The following is a 17950-nucleotide window of genomic DNA, read 5'->3' as shown; positions in this document are numbered from 1 at the left end:
AGTGATATATCTGCAAAAGTGTTCTCAACATTGGCACACGGAAGAGATAGTACTTCATTTTATGGCTGGTGTGTACCAAAAAGAAAACATTTTATGTAGCAATGTTCCAAAAACACCCATCGAGCAGAAATTCCAAATGGTCATTTTGTGTGTGTGTGTCTTTGTGTGTGTGTGTGAGAGTGAGAGAGAGAGAGAGAGAGAGAGAGAGAGGGAGAATATGAGTGAGCATGAATGTTCATCAAACTGCACAGAGATATTTTTGGCCTTTTGCTCAACAGAAAACTAGAAAGATCACCCTGCTGCAGTGAAATCCAGGGGTGATTATATCGCTTCTCAGGTAGTTACAGTCATTCAGTGTATCTTATTGCTTAATTAATTTAGAGTCAAATTTGATCTTTAATCAAGCAATGTTTTAAATAGTGATATATTTGTTTCATCTGTCAATATCATTCCTCTTTGGGAGTGTTTTTTATATACGGTGTATATATATATATATCTGTGTATGTTTTCACACTGATCCAGGGATACTTCTCTTCCTAAAGGAAAATGGATTCATCTTTCCTGCTGAACGTTTAGCCTTTTGTCTAATTAAAGTTCACTGAGTTCAGCCTGTTGTGCTTGGAAATAACCTACATATACTGTTTGTATTTGGAAGTAAAATTTACGCTAAAACCTTACAGGGTGAATACTCCTGTATTCTTACACACAGAGCATAAACCTTAACTACATATCCATCTGTAGACATTGCCCAAATTCCCCTACAACCAGAGGAAGCCTGGCATATGACTGAGACTGAAGTATCTTCTAGAACTTTACCACAAGAACAGAAGTCTCTAAGAGCTCCCTTGGGATTCCCTCCTGATCCCAGGAAGCAGAGCCAGGAAACATCTCCATGCCCTGCTGCTTCAAATTATTATTTATGGTAACCCTTAATATGTGCGTGCGTGCACGCTCACACACGCTCACACACGCGCACACACACACCACTACATACACACCTGAAATCCTCACCCTCATTCTACCCAACCTTTTCCTAATGGCTAGTATCTATGCATCTTTTAAGACAGCTCAGATGTTCCCTCCTCCCATAAACCTCCCTGACCCCTTCTAGCCAGGCTGGATTAGGCAAGCCTCCTAAGTATCCCCATAATACTGTCTATCTGGAATTTTGACCATCATTTCATAAGGTTGTATCTGAGAGTCTTTGTCTTTCTCCCTCACTAAACAGTAGAGATTAAGTCATATGTATTTTTTCCATTCCTAGCACTTCATACAACTCCCTGCAACACAGTAGTTGCTCTGATGCATATTTCGTTAACTAATTTTTCACGTATCTATTACATTCCAGGTATTTTAGACATTTTCTTATTGATTATTGTAGTTCTGTGCTGCAAAAAGCATGGGAAGTAGACTGGGATAATAATCAGTCCACTTAATAATAGGAATAATAAAATAATAATAATAATAGGAATAATAAAAGATTACTATTTTACAGACTGAGATATTGCATACTGAGGAGGTTAAGTATCCCAATCAAGGTCACACAGCTAAAAAGTAGCAGAGTGCCAACTTGAATTCCAATCTTTAATTTTTAATCAAGTATGCTCTCTCTCCTCCTTTAAGAAATTAGACTAGAGTGAATGTATGACCATTCCTAAAAATAAATTTTATTGTGCATTTGGAGGCAATCAGAGCAGACCTAATGCATTCTAATATCTAGGATCAGGACATGTTGCCTGCAGCTTTAAGACAGAAAATAATAGTCAACTGTAGTCCTCAATTCCTGCTAATCAAGATATCACATGGAATTTTCAATGGTGTAGTTTTTATTTTAGAAGACTTCTATAATAGAGCCTGAAAGAGTCTAACTGAAATAAAAACGTTCCTATTAGCCATACCTTTTAAAACGAGCATTCTTAGAGATACTGTTATGTCTGCCTGCGGTAGATTTTATGGGATAGACTACCACAAGGTAAGCTCCTAGCTCTCTCAGCCTCTACCACCTCATAGTTACCATACTGTCCTTGTTGATGGTTGAGGAGCCCAAGACATTCCTGAGCTCCAGACCTGCTTCCTGGGCATTTCTACTTAGATGTTATGCAGATTGTAAAAAGAACTATGCCCCAAACACTCAGCTTTTCCAAGCCCCCCTGCTCCTCCCCTGCATTCCCCACCTCAGTGAATGCCATGTCCATCTGTCAAGAGTGTAAAAGCCTGAAACACGGAGGTCTGTCTTAAATCCCGCCTCCCTTAATGCCCCCCATCTACTCAGTGACCAGGGTCTGTCTTCAACTTCCTTCTTTCAGTTTCCATTCCTGCTGTCTTATTAGCTCAGGCCCTAACTATTTCTCACGTGGATGACTGGGATAGCCTCTTAACCGATCGCTGTCTAGTATTGCCCATGGCAACCTGTTCTCCCAACTGCTGACAGAATACTGTTGGAAAATTGCCAGTCTAGTCTTCCTGGGATCCTTGGCTGGTTCCAGCTGTGTGTACACACTGTCTCCTTTGTGGGAGACACTCTGGCTGTCACTTCTGACCCAGGCCATCCTCCATGACACTTCTCCTAGCAGGCGTTCCTGACTGACATGCCCCTGCCACCCTTTGGGTCGCACTGTCTCTACATCCCCAGTGCCTAGTACAGTCTGCACTTCCTAGCTGCTCAAGAGTTATTAAGTGTTGAATGACATGAAAATCATTTGAATCCAAATCCTCCTAGTTTCCTTCTCCCCCTTGAGCCAGCAACTGGAGCATCAGAGTGGCTCTTTTTTCTCCCTCATTCCCCTCATCCAAGGTTTATCGACTCTTTCTGGCTTTAGCCTCCAATCCAGTCTCCACTTTTTCCATTACTGGTCTCCGCCCCCAGACTTTCCAATTTAGTACATGCGGAGTGGGACCCAGAATTTGCATGTCTAACAAATTCCCAGGAGACACTAATGCTGTTGGTCCAGAGACCACACTTTGAAAACCAGTAGGGCAATGGTTCTCAACTGGAAGTGGGCATCAAATACATCTTGGGCCACTCCTGCCTACTGAGTCAGAATTTTTAGGGAGGTGAGACGGGCAGGCATTTTTTGGCTTAAAAGCTGCATAGGTAATCCTAATGCACTATCCTGGTTAAGAACCATGAACTCAGTAATTAACTCTAGGATCTGGACTTCACTTTCTTCCTAAGCCTTATTTTTCACCACCCCCTTCCAACCTTCTACCCTCCTCCTCTCCAGTCATACGGAACAGCAGGTAGTCTAATGATTCCAGACCTTTGCTCCCTCTCTCAGACCCCCAGATCCGTTTTAGTTATTCATTTATGCATCAATGCATTCACCGAGCACCTAGCACATTCCAGGGTGCAGGGCTGAGTGTGGTGAACATGACAGGCACAACCCTGCCTCATGGAGTCCACATTGTTTGCTCTGAGCTTCCCTGGCACCCTCTGCTTCCCCTTCTTCCTCATTGCACAGGCAAATACTGGCTTAATGCTGCACTCTCTTGCTAGACTGTTTCATGAAGGTAGGGACTACGGTCTATCTTTGTAAGTGCTCAATAAATGTTTGTTCAGATTAAATTGGAAAACTCTTCCCCTGACCTAGGCTGCTTTTGAAAATCATCTCCAGAGTCCTCTCTTTCTGCTGTCTTTCCTGACCTGCTCCAACCCCCCCTACCGCAGTCAGCATTGAGCCTCGCCTTCCATGAGCCCTGATTCTGACTCCAAGCAGATTTCTAACTCAGCACTTGTGATCCTTTATTACATGTTGCTTACAGATCTGGCTCCTCCTACAAAACTGTGAGTCGACTCCTCAAGGGCAGGGACCATTCCATCTCTGCACTTCATATAGGAGGTATTTAATAATATTCATCAAATGAATGAATGAAGTCAATTTTGTTTTCACTTACCGCCTGCTTTGCAATGTTTTTGCCCAAACTTCCTTGTGGCTTTCATGAAATTGCCTTAAGACTCTTCCATGTTTCCATAGTAGGAAGATACCATAATTTAAATTTTATACAGTATGGAATATGCATAACGTGCGTTTTAGGGGGAAAAATGTTTATCAAGGGTCTGAGTGAAATTCTCAGGAGAGGGCAAAGTGTGACTTTATGGGTTGTCCACTGCATCATGACCCAGGACTCTGAGGTGAGGTCCTGGACAAGCCAGTCACCCAGCCTTTCTGCCTCCCAGTTCTATCATTTATAAGCTGAACAAAAGACATGGTTTTTAATCTACACTAAGTGTTGACATGGATGCTGCTTAATGAATTAAACAAGATTTTGAAATTCATTAAAAAAAATGAAATCAGATAACTCCTTGATAGAAAGAGGTGTTAGAAAAAGAGATGGTTGTACTTTACAAAATACACAAATTATAAGTGTTCTTGACAAACTCTGCTCAGAACATCATGCCATGCACTTAGTAGGCCTTCAGTGGATATTTACTGGATGAAAGAAACAAAACAATCTATAAGCTTTCATTTAAATCAGCCGGAATCAGAAGTACCAACCTGTTCCCACTGAGAATCACCAGTGATTCACGCATTGTATGTCCCTACAGGAAACCATGGCTTCCCCACTTTGTGATGCAGGAGCCAGTGCCCAGTGTCTCCCACAGAGGGACACACTCTGTTGCTACAGCTCACACAGATTCACATACTTTTGGGGAAATCTTCCCACCGCACATATTCATGACTGCTAAACACACATTTCATAGTTGTATATAAGCTGTGTTAAATCACCTTGATGCACACCTTTTTGTCAAGCCAGAAAGGTTATAAACTCATTTCTAAACAATACTTTGGTTATGCAAAATTCTTAGAAATTTAAGATCTCCATTCAGTCTAGCAGCTGAGTCTTCCCTGGAGTAATCTTATACATTTTTCAACTACATACTCTTCTTCGCATGCATGTAGGCACGGGGAGGAAATGAAAATATACAAATTGTATCACCAACTTAATGTTCTTTTTAGTAGACTGGATATCTATCTGCATATGGAATGAAGACCCTAGAAAGCCCACACTATTCCCACAATTGCTTATCAGAAACAATGCTCATTCTATGTAACAAAACGAACGGTTAATGAAGTTTATGTATCATTGGAGCAGATAATTTTACAAGGCTGTGTTCTTAAGGCTTCAGAATTAAGGATTCAACTGTGGGAGCAAAGAGTCTTAGGGGCAGGACACCCCAGATAACCTCACCCACATACATTTCTCAAACAATGGTTTTCTGTATGTAAACAGAAAATAGAAAGGAGTATATGCTTTTTGTCCTTAGTATTAAATAGCTGCCTTTTCTTTAGCATGCTGTTAAATTTCTGCACAATGCACAGCCTTCAGCACCCTAAGGAGCATAAACAAAGGATATCAGGCAAGTTCACGTACTCCCACTTTACAGAACAATGCTTGTTGTTAACTAAGCAATTCCCAGGGCAGATTTATGATTTGTGGAGCCCAGAGTAAGTACTCAGGTTGGGCCCTTGGAATCTGAGGTCAGAAGCACATGGTGCCCGCTCAACCCCCAGGGCTTTCAGAAAACATGAAAATGTGACCTAAAGTTTGTGGTTGTGGGTACACCGGAGACTATTTCGGCATTTAGAAAAATTAAAGCACGTTAAGGCCTCAAAACAGCTTATTGTTCATGCTCCAAGATTTAACCTTTTCTTTCTTATTTGCTGCTATGCTTGTCCTCTTGTGAATAAATGTCTTCTGAATCGTATAAGATGAATCAAATATATGTATAACATGTCTATGTATAAAAAATATCTTAATAGAGCAACAAATTATATAGATAGGTAAATTTTAAATTTTGAAAAGTCCTTTCCCATTTCCTAAAAAAGAATTATGACTCTGATTCTTTTCTTGCATTCTTAGACCTTGGGTTATATCACAAGACACAATTTGTAAACTGTGTTCTTAATTTATCCCCCAAATTTGAATTTGGATTTTAAGTCACGTCAGAACCATAAGCACTTACTTCTTTCCTCCTGCCTTTTCAAGGAATATTTTGGCTAGAGTTACACCCCATAGATTTATACTGTGCTATTAACATCTAATAGAACTTGGGGGAACAGTTTCTCTGCCGTGTTGTCTAGCTCAAGTATAAAAGCGAAATAGGTTACTGTTTCCATTTTTATGAGTATAATTATTATCAAGTCATTAAAACTATGAAATAATTAAATTTCATTACACTCTTTTACTCTTTAATAATCACCTACTAAATATTCAAATTGAGCCAGAAAAAAAATTTTTAAATATACTTTTTAAAAAATTCTATACATGTATTATATATACATACATATTTATATATACACACACACAATGTTCGCATAACTTTAAAGTAATTTGGAAATATTTGAATGTATGACTTAACTATTCAATAGCATGGGTAGTTAGTACAATATAAATACAGCCATTAGTCCATTAGTCTCAGGCTGAATGAAATTGTTGGTGGGTCACTAAAGTTGCTAGGTCTTTTCACATACCATAGACAATAAGCGCTAGTCCATTATTCCAGTTGACTTTATGTGACAAACCGGTGAGCCCATAGTCCCTAAACAATTATTAAATATCTATATTTTTCAGAAAAATTATGTTCTACCAAGTTTCCAGTGAGGTTCTGGTATTTAAAAGTTGCTTCTATAGACTTTAAAATAAATGGTGAAATTTAAAGAGGGGGAAATACACTGAAAAAAACTACAGGCACAATGTAGTGACAGAAACACTCATAAAATCACAAGGCTGTTTTGAAAACAATAATAACAAAGTTAGGAAGTTCTGGGTGAGATGACACACTGATAAAATCCACAGTCTTCAATTGTGAAATGAATGGAAAAGAACATAAATGCCTCGTCTATTGCGCTTCTTTTGTTAGCTAGGGACGAAATGCCTGTCTAACACCTACCAGTGGAACATCATTGAAAAAGTAGAGATTAGTGAGAATAAAACAACAAAAAGAATAGTCCCCTACCCATTGCCTCCTACTGAATGAACTTTTGACATATCAGCAAACTCTTCTTTCCTCTTGCTGCTGCTGGTGTACTGCTCGCTGTACAGCTTGAGGGACATCTGCTCAACAGCGTCTCTTTGTGCTTCCAGGTAGCACAGTTGAACCTCAGCCTGGAGAGAGAAAAAAAGAGGAATTGCTGTTTTAATCCAGAAGGAATGCATTTCAAGTGAGGTGTAACAACTCAAAGAATGGGAATTGTTCTCATCGTTATACTGCTCCTTTTCAGGTTGGATTTAATGGGATCAGCCGGGCATATTACAGAATTATATTTTAGATCTGAATCTTATAAGTTCCTCCTTAAAATATGACCTGAATAAATGAATTCTCAGAAGACTCAGTAAATATCACAAAATATCCCTGAGATCATAATACTGTATGATGAGACTTTACATAAAAATTCTGTGAAATTCCTTAATAATATTCTTCCTCGTATTGCCACATATGTAACATTTATTTTTTTAAAGATTCCCCCTCTGACCCATACATTTGCATGGACACATACTCTGAATGCTTCTCATTATCTTCCCCGAGGAGAATAAAAAAGCCTAGTACTAATTCAATACCTTTCCAATAGTGACAACGGACTTCCTGTATTACATTTTTTTTGGTTCTCTGTATTTTGTCTTAATAATGTTAAAATAGAGAGAACAGTGATTTTGCTTACATGCAGGCTTGAATTGTTAAATCTTTCACAGATACTTGGGGCTCACTGTAGTACAGGGAGAGGTAGTAAGTTCACCATGCTGTTTTCTATCAAACCAAGGCCAAAAGAATGCTGAATAATATTTGGCATGGAAATGTATTGAATAGATGCTTTATTTATTGCAGCTGTTGTGATCCCTGTGGCTTTAGAGTTCCCTAGAACGCCAGATGAGACGGGGAATGAAGTCTTCTCGGTGGCATGCTTGCCTATGGTGAAGGGGAAAGGGCAATGATGAGTTATGTGCACTGTGGACCAAAGGAGCTCTTATTTTCTTTTGGCGCGCTTCACTAAATCCAACACGTCCGTTAACATTTCTCAATAGCCTTAACACTTCTACTTCTTTATAATTTAATTATATATTCTGGGTCTGGGTCAGCTGTTGGGTAGTTGCCAGAATTCTATAACATGTAGTAAAAGCAAAGTCAGACATGACCTCCTACTCTTTGTGTCCAGTGCCAACCAAAGCCTTTGCCTGGTCTCTGGTTTTACAGACTCAACCATGGAAAAAAAGCGAGTGTTACAAAGTAGCAGCTGCTTAAAAGGGCAAATCAGGACTCTGTAAAGGAAATGGGTAGCTTATGAAATGTAAGATCTCAAACCATTCTAGAGTTCGTATTTTGTTGCTTTCCACAAGCAGCTAATTATGAATGTTCTAGATACTGAGGAAGAACTTTAAAAATGCTAAAATTACTATACTCATATAACTGAAGTTTCTGAAATCAATTAAGAACTGCAATGTATGTATTGGTTCATGTAAACTCTTCTTGCCCAAACAAATTGGCTTGAATAAGAATAGACTCAACTGGATTAAGAATTACGTCAAACAGTATAAACAAAGGATAATGTTACATGGAGTACATTCAGTATGGGAAGAGGGGTATGGCTGATGGAAAAGCACAAAGGAAATACTAGATTTAGTGTTATTCGGCATATTTATTAATAGATAGTGAAAGAGGAGGTATGGAGCATATTAATGGCAACACAGAAGAGTGCCAACTCAGAGGTTTGCAGATATCATAGAATTTGGAGAAATGATACCTACAGACCTAAGAATATTTTTTAACAGTTGGGGGAGGTACATGAAACTGAATAGAGGGAGTCAATGATTAGAAAAAGACAACAGAATATATCTTTCAAAAGAGCATACAATATTCTTAAGTAACTAAATATGAGATAAATGAGAGATACTGAACAATAGTCAAAGAACTTAATGCAACTAGAGATTATCATACTAAGTGAAGTAAGTCAGAAAGAGAAAGAGAAATACCATATGATATCACTAAAATATGACACAGATGAACCTATCTACAAAATGGAAACAGACTCATAGACATAGAGAACAGACTTGTGGTTGCCAAGAGGGGGCGGGGGAGGGAGAGGGATGGACTGGGAGTTTGGGGTTAGTAGCTGCAAACTATTATATATAGAATGGATAAACAACAAGGTCCTACTGTATAGCACAGGGAACTATACTCAATATCCTGAACCATAATGGAAAAGAATATAAAAAAAGAATGTCTGTGTGTGCATAACCGAGTCACTTTGCTGTACAGCAGAGATTGCCACAACATGGTAAATCAACTCTACTTCAATAAAATAACAGTAATAATAATTTTAAAAAAGAACTTAAAAACAATCTTTCCAAATGCTACCCCCCCACCCCTCCCCTCCTCAACGCTATAGGGATACTGAGAAGGACATCCCACACAAAGTATTCTATTGGTAACCCCATTAAAATACTGAATCTGCACCATTAGATGCCAAGGGGCATGTCTGATCCCTAGAGGTTCCCATTAGTTTTTAACCACCCTAAGGTAGCAAACTGGACCACTGCTTGTTCTGGGTAAAGATTTCACAAATGTGTGCCACTGGTCACAAAAGGCATCATCAAGAGGGAGGCCAACTTAATATAGACTCATCACTACTATAGAAGAATAATTGAAGTTCATCCCTTTGAGAACCTAGGCCATTTCTGTGCACAGAGGGAAACACCTCTCATGACAAGGATACATGGAAAGGAGTTCAGAGAACAATGCTGAGAGCAACTTGAAAAATAATTAGTCACCTTACAAAAGTGATTGAAATGTTGTTAATCTAAGTCTTTTATTGCACAATATCTCAAAGGCATTTGACAAAGGAAACTTCCCTGTACTAACAAGGAGATGAATTAGATGGCCCAGGTCTTTTCTATCCATCTCTATTTCTATCTCTGCTTTCAGTAATTCATTCCTAAACGTGATGACTAAAATAGAACCAAAGTTGCTTCTTCTGCTAAGGTTGAATGACTTTGCCAGTCTAAATCTCTCTGCAAACTGTCTTTAACTTTTTCTCATACTGTATCTTAGTCCAAAGGTAAATTTTTAAGAAAAAGATTTGAAGAAACTATAGTTCTTAAAAAAATAGTAACACTGAATCTTTGGTTAAAAGAATTTCATTTCTTAGCATCTATGACAATTGTGGATACTTTTAAAAGTGACTCCATTTTACAAATGGAAACTAAGACATTAAATAATATTACTGATCCTACTAATCAATCAATGGGATTGATTGTAATCAATGGGATTTAGCAACTTATTAAGGAAAATACAAGGAACAAGAGGGAACAGACTCAGTGACAGATCCACCTCTCACTTCCTGGTAGGTACCATCAATGGGAGTAGGAATATAGAAACAGCAGTACAGGTGAATGGAACAAATGAGCTGGAATTGAGTCTTTTGGTTTGAGGTACTGGTGTGATTCCCCAAATGAGATGTTCAGCAAGCAAGTGGAAATATTAAGACTGCAATATAAACCCAGAGGCAATGGTGGACATTAGGAGAGGAAATGAGAATGCCATGGGAGATGGTATATAATGAGAAGAGAAAAAGAATCAGTTCTCACTTATTCTAATCTAGGCCTGCATTACACCTTAGCTGACCTAATGCGATGGATTCTCAAACACTCTCCCTCCCTCTTTCTCCACCATCCCCAGATCTATTTTATAGATAGATCATTGATCTTTTTGAATCGCATCTGGGATCACTGGCTGTTGTTATTTCAGGGCTTAATTCTGGATCTCTTTTCTTTATTTATACTCTCTTCCATGGCTTTCAATGCCATCTATGTAGTAATGGCCTCCTATTCTCTCCTCTGAGTGCCATAGTTACCTCCCCAATCAATCACCCGACATTGCTAATTGAATTTTCTGTAGGCATCACTGTTTAAAACACTCTCCATTCCCATCCGTATCGTGTGCCCCGAAACTTTGCTCTTAGGACGCTCCCGTTAAATAAATGGCACCGTCTGTTGCTTAGGTCAGAAACTGGAGACTCTTCCATGACTCCTCTTCTTCATTTTCCACAGCCAGTTACTCCCTAAATGCTGTTGATTCCTCTTTCAAAATGTCTCTCCAGTCTGTCTTCACAGTCTGCACTGCTGCCAGACTGGTCCAAGAGCCTTCATCATCTCTCCCCTGTAGTACAGCAATTATCTTCTAATATGTATCTCCCCTCACCCATTCCTGCCCCTCTAATCTCTTCCCTTACAGTACCAGAGTGGTCTCTGTAAAACGGGAGTTGGTTTCATACTGCATTCAGATCTAAAACACAAACTTCTTCCACGGCTCATTAGATTTGGTTCCTGCCTGTCTCAGACCTCATTTCCTACTTGTCTCCCTCTTGATCACTATGCACCGTCATGCTTGCCTTCTCCCAGTTCTTTAAACAGCTCTTTCCTGTCTCAGGACCTTTGCACATACTGTTCCCTTTCTCCGGAACATTCTCTTTCTAACATCTTCTCATCCTTTAGCTCTCAGCTGACATGTTACTTCTCAGAGAGGCCTTCCCTGACCACCCTATCAAAAGTAGATCCACTCTTTCTCCATTTCGGAACAGTGTTAATTTCCTTCACAGCACGTATCACAACTTAAAATTCTTACATTTGCTGGCTTACACTTTTTCTGTCTCTGTCTCCAGACTCTAAGCTCCATACAGGGAAACTGTCTGTCTGTCTCCTCAGCCATTTTGTATTCCCAGCACCTTGGCAGTATCTGGAACATGATAGGGGCTCAGTAAATAATTTATTACTCATATATTCACTGAGCCTTTACCACGTGTCAGGAACTGCACCAGGGACTGTGGGTACAAAGAAGAACAAAACATAGCCCCTTTCCTCAAGGGACTGCAGTGTAGTGGAGGAAAGAGCCATGCCAACAGATACCTACAAGTGTGCCAAGTGAAATGATTGTGGGGGAAGATGGGAAATAAAACAACTAATTGCCTGAGGGTGAGGAGTAGGCAGTAAAGGCTTGATAGAGGTGGCATTTGAGCCAGATCTGGGAGTATGGCTATGACTTTGTCAGGTAAAGAAGCAGATGAATATAGGCAGAGTACCTTATTTGTTCAGAGGCCCAGAGTTATGAAAGGATGTGGCATGTTCAGAGAATGATGGCTGGAGTTTTGGGGGCATTTGGACGAAGAGGCTAAAGTAGAAGGGGATAGGCTATGGAGGATGTCAGGTTAGGGAATCGGAACCCTATCCAATGACCTGCCAACAAAAGATGACATTGTTTCTGTGATGGCCTTATCTTCCTCCATCTCCCTTTTTCTGTCATGGGAACATAGCTGTCTGATGGATTAGTCCAAATATGCTCATAAAGTTCCTACCTCCTGGTGTACTTTGAGAACATTGCATTGAGAAGGGAATCAACAGCTTCCATGAGGCCAGAAGCCCAGCATCGCAAACAGGGGGAATGCCTAAGAGATTCTATTAACTCATATCTCTCTAGTAAACGTTTAACATAATGTTATGGACTCAGGACACACAATGTCATAACTTTTCAATTTGTAGGTTGAAGACTTAAACCCCAATGTGACTGTATTTGGAGACAGGGTCTTTAAAGAGGTAATTAAGGTTAAATAGATTACAAGGGTGTGGCCCTAATCCAACAGGACTGGTGTCCTTATAAGAAGATGCAGAGCAGTCCCACAGAGAAAAGGCCATGTGAGGACACAATGAGAAGGTAGCCAGTCATCTGCAAGCAAGGAGAGAGGCCTCACCAGAAATTCAACCTGCCAAACCTGCCAACATGTTGATCTGGGACTTCCAGCCTCCAGAACTGTAAGAAAGAAATAAATAAATCTGTTGTTTAAGCCACCTAGTCTGTGGTATTTTGTTATTGCCACCCTAGCAGACTAATACACATAATAAAGTTAGAAACACTGCCTTCTCATCTGAGGTTTAATACAATTGCTTTGCCGCTTATCATTGTTAGTATGTTTTCCCCTTTTATTTTGTATGCACCTATAGCTTAAATCACTACAGATATGCCTTCAAATTTAGACTACAAATTAATAATTTAATCAGAACACAAGACAGTGTTCTAAAATATTTTATTTAAATTTGGCTTGGTATGTGGTGATCCAAACTCAACAATCTTCTCCAGGGCCTGAATAATTACTCAACCATCTACCTTCCTCTGATATTGTGTCTAACGACAAAATAGTTAGCCCATGAAAAATTTGGTGGTGGGGAGGTAAGTTTCAGTTATTCTAACAGTCTTTAAGGATTAAACACATACTTTTATAATCACATATAGACATATGCCTTATCCTTGTCCTAAAAAGCACTGATTTAGTTAAGAAATATCAATTATTTCATTATCACTGCATGTCACAGCCTCCTTTGTTGGGTTAAGTATCCTGAGAATGTTAAATAATTAATTTTACTCTTTCTTAACTCACGCCATTGTAGGTCTGCCTGCTCATTCATATTGTACTTCATAGCTTCCCACCACATCTACCCACCCACTTGCATCTGGGTCCACATCCTCTGCTTTCTCTCCTGTTTCTGTGGAAACAGTCCGTATTTCTATCCAAGACCAATCCCCTCTACTTAGGCACTAGACCCCCTCTTATCTACGCAAAGATTATCACCCCAGCAGCAAACCACCCTTCTCCCCTTCATCAAGTTTTTCTTCTCTACTATAATTATTCTCATTAGCACATTACCACCCCACCCCCAGATGCTGTTTCTCCCATGGTAAAAAAAATAAAAATAAAAAGGAAAAATAATCTCTAGACATCAGTTGATACCAATCTATCCTCTGGCTAAAGCTCCATTTCTCTGTTCTCCATTACAGCAAAGTCACTTTTACATATATTATCTATACTCACTATGTCCAATCCCTCTCCTGTTTTCTCTTGAATACACTCCAACTAGGCTGTTGTCCAAATTCCCCAGTTGAGTACTCAGTCTTCAACCTATCTGGACATGCTCCAGCACGGCTTGTGGGCATGTTCTAGGGGCATTTGGTCTTGTTTGCATGCTAGCTCGGTCCCTAACCTCCCTCAGGTCTTGGCTGAAAATGTCATCTTCTTATTCAGGTCTTATTTGATCTTCTACTTAATACTTCAACGGACCCCCACCCCCCAGCAATCCTTATCATCCTTTATACATATTCACCATGTGTAGCTAAAATATGTAACTTATTTTGTATTGTCCATCTTCCCCCAGCAGACTGGAAGCCACGTGAGGACAGGCACTTTTATCTATGTATTCATTGCTGCATCTCCAGCACCCAGCACAGCACACAGTATGTGATAGGCACTCTATACTCTATTAGCTGAATAGATTTTACTGAGTTTGAAAATCTAAAATGGTTTAAAGTCTACAAAGAAATGAAACAGATAGTTTGAAGGCTGTAGCCTCAGCTTGATTTTTAAAATAGTTGGCTTCATTTTCTCTTAGAAAGGAGACTATTTTTTTCTTTGACAGAAAATTATTGTAATATACAACTTGTTTACTTTTATCTAGAAAAAAAGGAAGAAGAAAAGAAAAGCTTCTTTATTTCAATTCATTTGGTAATATTTTATTCAGCTAATAGAGTGATCCTATACGTCACAGATTATATTAGAAACTAACCACGATGGTCTCACACTTATAGAATGAAAATTTCAGCTATTGTCATCATGCAGTACGCTGCACAATCCATTTCAAAATGAAGTTTTAAGTCTTCTGGGTAAGAACTTGTTTTAGTTTAATAAAATCTGATTTCCCATTAAAAAAGAGTCATTTGAGCTTTTGGAAGAAACATTAGCAATGTCACAGTTTGGAAGAATCCACACCAACTCAGGAAGACCATGGGGATCCATCAATACAATGGAGGGGAACTGTACTTTTTCTGACAATAATTTTGTCATTTGGGAATATCTTCCTACTTTCAGTAGTTTTTTGTTTCTTTTTTTTTTAACCCTTTGATGCACTGTCTCTAATCACATGCCTTTTTCTCTTATTCCTTAGACAAATATTTACTATGCCTCCCCTCTTGCCTCCCCATAGTATCCTTCTCACGCAACTAGCCCAACTTGCTTCATTCTTCTGGAAACACCTTCAGTCTCTAGACCCCCACAGGCTCTGACAGGGACTTTCAGGGTTGATTAGAATCTACACTTGGAAATCTCCATGCTTTTGTTTGGCAGAATTCCTCATACTCACTCCAGGATTTAGCATTGTCACCTCTACAGTGTTTTCTTCCCCCAAGATCCCAGTTATTTTGTGCGTTTTTCCTTTTGCCATCACTGTTGGAGGTTCATAGTTTCCTGAAATAACTCATCTTTGGAATTGAATTCAAAGTGCATTTTCTTTGTCCAGAAATGAACTCTCTGAAGACATTTATCACACATCCATGATTAGCTACATTCTAACTAAGTACAAAGAATATTTGGCATTATAAAGGATGAGAGTGTCTATCTTCAGCCCTGTGTGCACAACTGAATGGAGTAACAAAGCCTCCTTCTCCTACAGAGTTGGAGCAGGGAGTCATAGGACTAAGGAGCAATGTGTCTCTTTGGAGTAAAGCTGATTAAAGGTCTTCATTTCTTCATTTGACAAATGAAGGTTCCTTAGGGAACCTAAACCTAGAATTGCAGAAAATTATGTTACATAATAGGAGCTAAAATATTTATTCAAGGATATGACCAATATTACACTTTGAAAATGTTGTCAAAGAAACAGTAAGTTCGTTAGAATATTCTTTTTATCAATGGATAAGAAAGTTATAAAAGTATTTAAATATATAAATATTTTCCCATTTAAAGTTAAATATACATTAAAAATTTAACAAGAATCTCAAAGCTATTTCAATATTATACTTAGCAAAGATTACTGTATATACTAATCTGTACATTAGTATATAAAACTTCTCTGACCATATTGGCAGCCCCAGAAAAACTAGCCTTAGGTTCCCAAGGTTTACTTATATTTATATTCATGGATAATTAAGTCAGGATAACTGCAAAAGATAACTGATTTAAGTAAAAAATATTATATCTTTAAAAGGTCATCTTTATTTCTATTGACTTGGTGCTATTTGCAAACCATTAAAACCATTCACTGTAATGTCTAAGAAATTCAATTTTAAAGCTATATCCTTAATGATATTTGTTAAATGGTAAGCATTTAGACGAAGCAGAAAAATTAACATGAATGCTATTTTCACTATTTCTTCTGCATTTGTGTGTAAAGAAAAATGTTTCCTTCCTCCGTGTTAATGATAGATGAGATGTTTATTAAAAACAACGACAATAATGCCTCCACCTAACAAACATAAAGAACAAGTATATCACACAATCGCATTTGTGGATAGCCTTATCCACCACCACCCTCCTCCTCTTTGCAATGGAAGTAGTTAAAGCGATTAAAAATTCAGCATCTTATGTCATGAGCTAGGGTGGGAAGGGAGTGTGATTACACTGTGTGGACTGGAGGGGATGATTAGAATTTCGATGTTTCTCCATTACTGTTTCCTTAGCAAATCTCTGCACGATGACACAGGCATCAAGTCTGTGTTTATATTCTTCAGCTGTATCCTCATTCCCATCTTCCAAATTCCACTACAGCAAATCCTTATGTACTTTCTGGCAGAAACTAAAAATTAAAGATGTATAATGTGAAGATACAATCTTAGTTTCTCTTGCCCTGCAGGACTGGCAGTTCCTTCCCAAGTACAATTATGTTGGCAAATGCTGCTATTAACTCTGTGACTACAATGTGCACTCCAGTTCCTTTGAAATTCTATAAAATAGTTGTCCTTAGATGGTGATAGAAAGGAAGGAATGAAGCAGGAACAACAAGAATTACTTTACATACTAATAATAACAATTTAGCTATCAAAACAGAACTGAACAAGTCTGCCTTTATACTGTTCTTTTAAAAATTTAGCCTCCTAGGGTTCTAATAATCAGGGCCTATGGTTCAGGAATGCACGGTAGCACTCAGCTCAGTGCCTGTATCCTCATTTCAAAGAGAATCATTCAAACCGACATCCACCCTGTCAAGAGTCTTGACTTTGAGCTGCTAATGTAGAATAAAAATCAATATAAATTTTGATCATTTGATGAATATTTACTTTTTTCTTTAGTGTTTGGGGATTTAGAATTGAAAAGTGCTGAATCAGGTCATTTTATTTTTTTGTGTTTGTGCCAACACCAATTTACTACCCTCCAGAAAGTTCCTGAACAAGATGTCTCAGGTGGCACGCATGTTGGTTTTTCCTGTCAATCATAACAGTATGTCAGTAGGGAACCATAATCATTTCCCTTTCATACTCTTAGTGTTCCAAAAAGGAATATTTTGATTACATCCCTGGAAAAGGTAAACTTTCTCATTTAGACACACTATTGTGAGCCTGGGTGTCTGTTGGTTTTGGCATTCGGTTGAGCTTCAATTGATACAATCTATTAAAAGTTAAACACTATCTTAGGCTCCAAGGATCTTGCACAATAAATAGAGTTTCCAACTGGTTCCTCTACAAGCAATATTCAGTATCACCCCCAAGACAAAAGAGATTTTATAGAAGCTGTCATCTTTCTCGTGCATTTTCTGAAAAATAACAAGAACATATCGACTAATCGCTCTAATCAGCAGACCGACTTCATAATAAAAAAGACCTTACATTTTCATTATAAATAAAAAGAAAATGCACTACAGACAAATAAGTCTAAAAAAACTTGACAATTAAAATGTGATTCCAGGGACTTCCGTGGTGGTCCAGTGGTTAAGACTTCACCTTCCAAAGCAGGGGGTGCGGGTTCGATCCCTGGTTGGGGAGCTAAGATGCCACATGCCTCGCGGCCGAAAAACCAAACCATAAAACAGAAGCAATACTGTAACAAATTCAATAAACACTTTAAAAATGGTCCACATCAAAAAAATCTTAAAAATAAATAAATAATAAATAAAATGTGATTCCAATGTAAGTCTAGTTATATGA

The 17950-nt window shown here is 38.6% G+C and overlaps 1 protein-coding gene across 8 annotated transcripts in view; it reads right to left on the bottom strand.

The window, feature by feature from the left end:
• The window catches only part of AKAP6 (A-kinase anchoring protein 6), a 583878-nt gene that overhangs the window by 131584 nt on the left and 434344 nt on the right, over nt 1–17950 (bottom strand). For all 8 annotated transcript variants that reach the window (XM_057542788.1, XM_007180694.3, XM_007180696.3 and 5 more), the window contains one exon: nt 6959–7107. In XM_057542788.1, coding sequence (XP_057398771.1) covers nt 6959–7107 — 149 coding nt within the window. The remainder of the gene's footprint in view (nt 1–6958; nt 7108–17950) is intronic.

The sequence above is a fragment of the Balaenoptera acutorostrata genome, chromosome 3 (genome assembly GCF_949987535.1).
Source record: "Balaenoptera acutorostrata chromosome 3, mBalAcu1.1, whole genome shotgun sequence".
In the NCBI taxonomy this organism is placed as follows: domain Eukaryota; kingdom Metazoa; phylum Chordata; class Mammalia; order Artiodactyla; family Balaenopteridae; genus Balaenoptera; species Balaenoptera acutorostrata.
The sequence above is the reverse complement of the archived record's forward strand: the minus strand, read 5'-3'. Positions and strand labels throughout refer to the sequence as shown.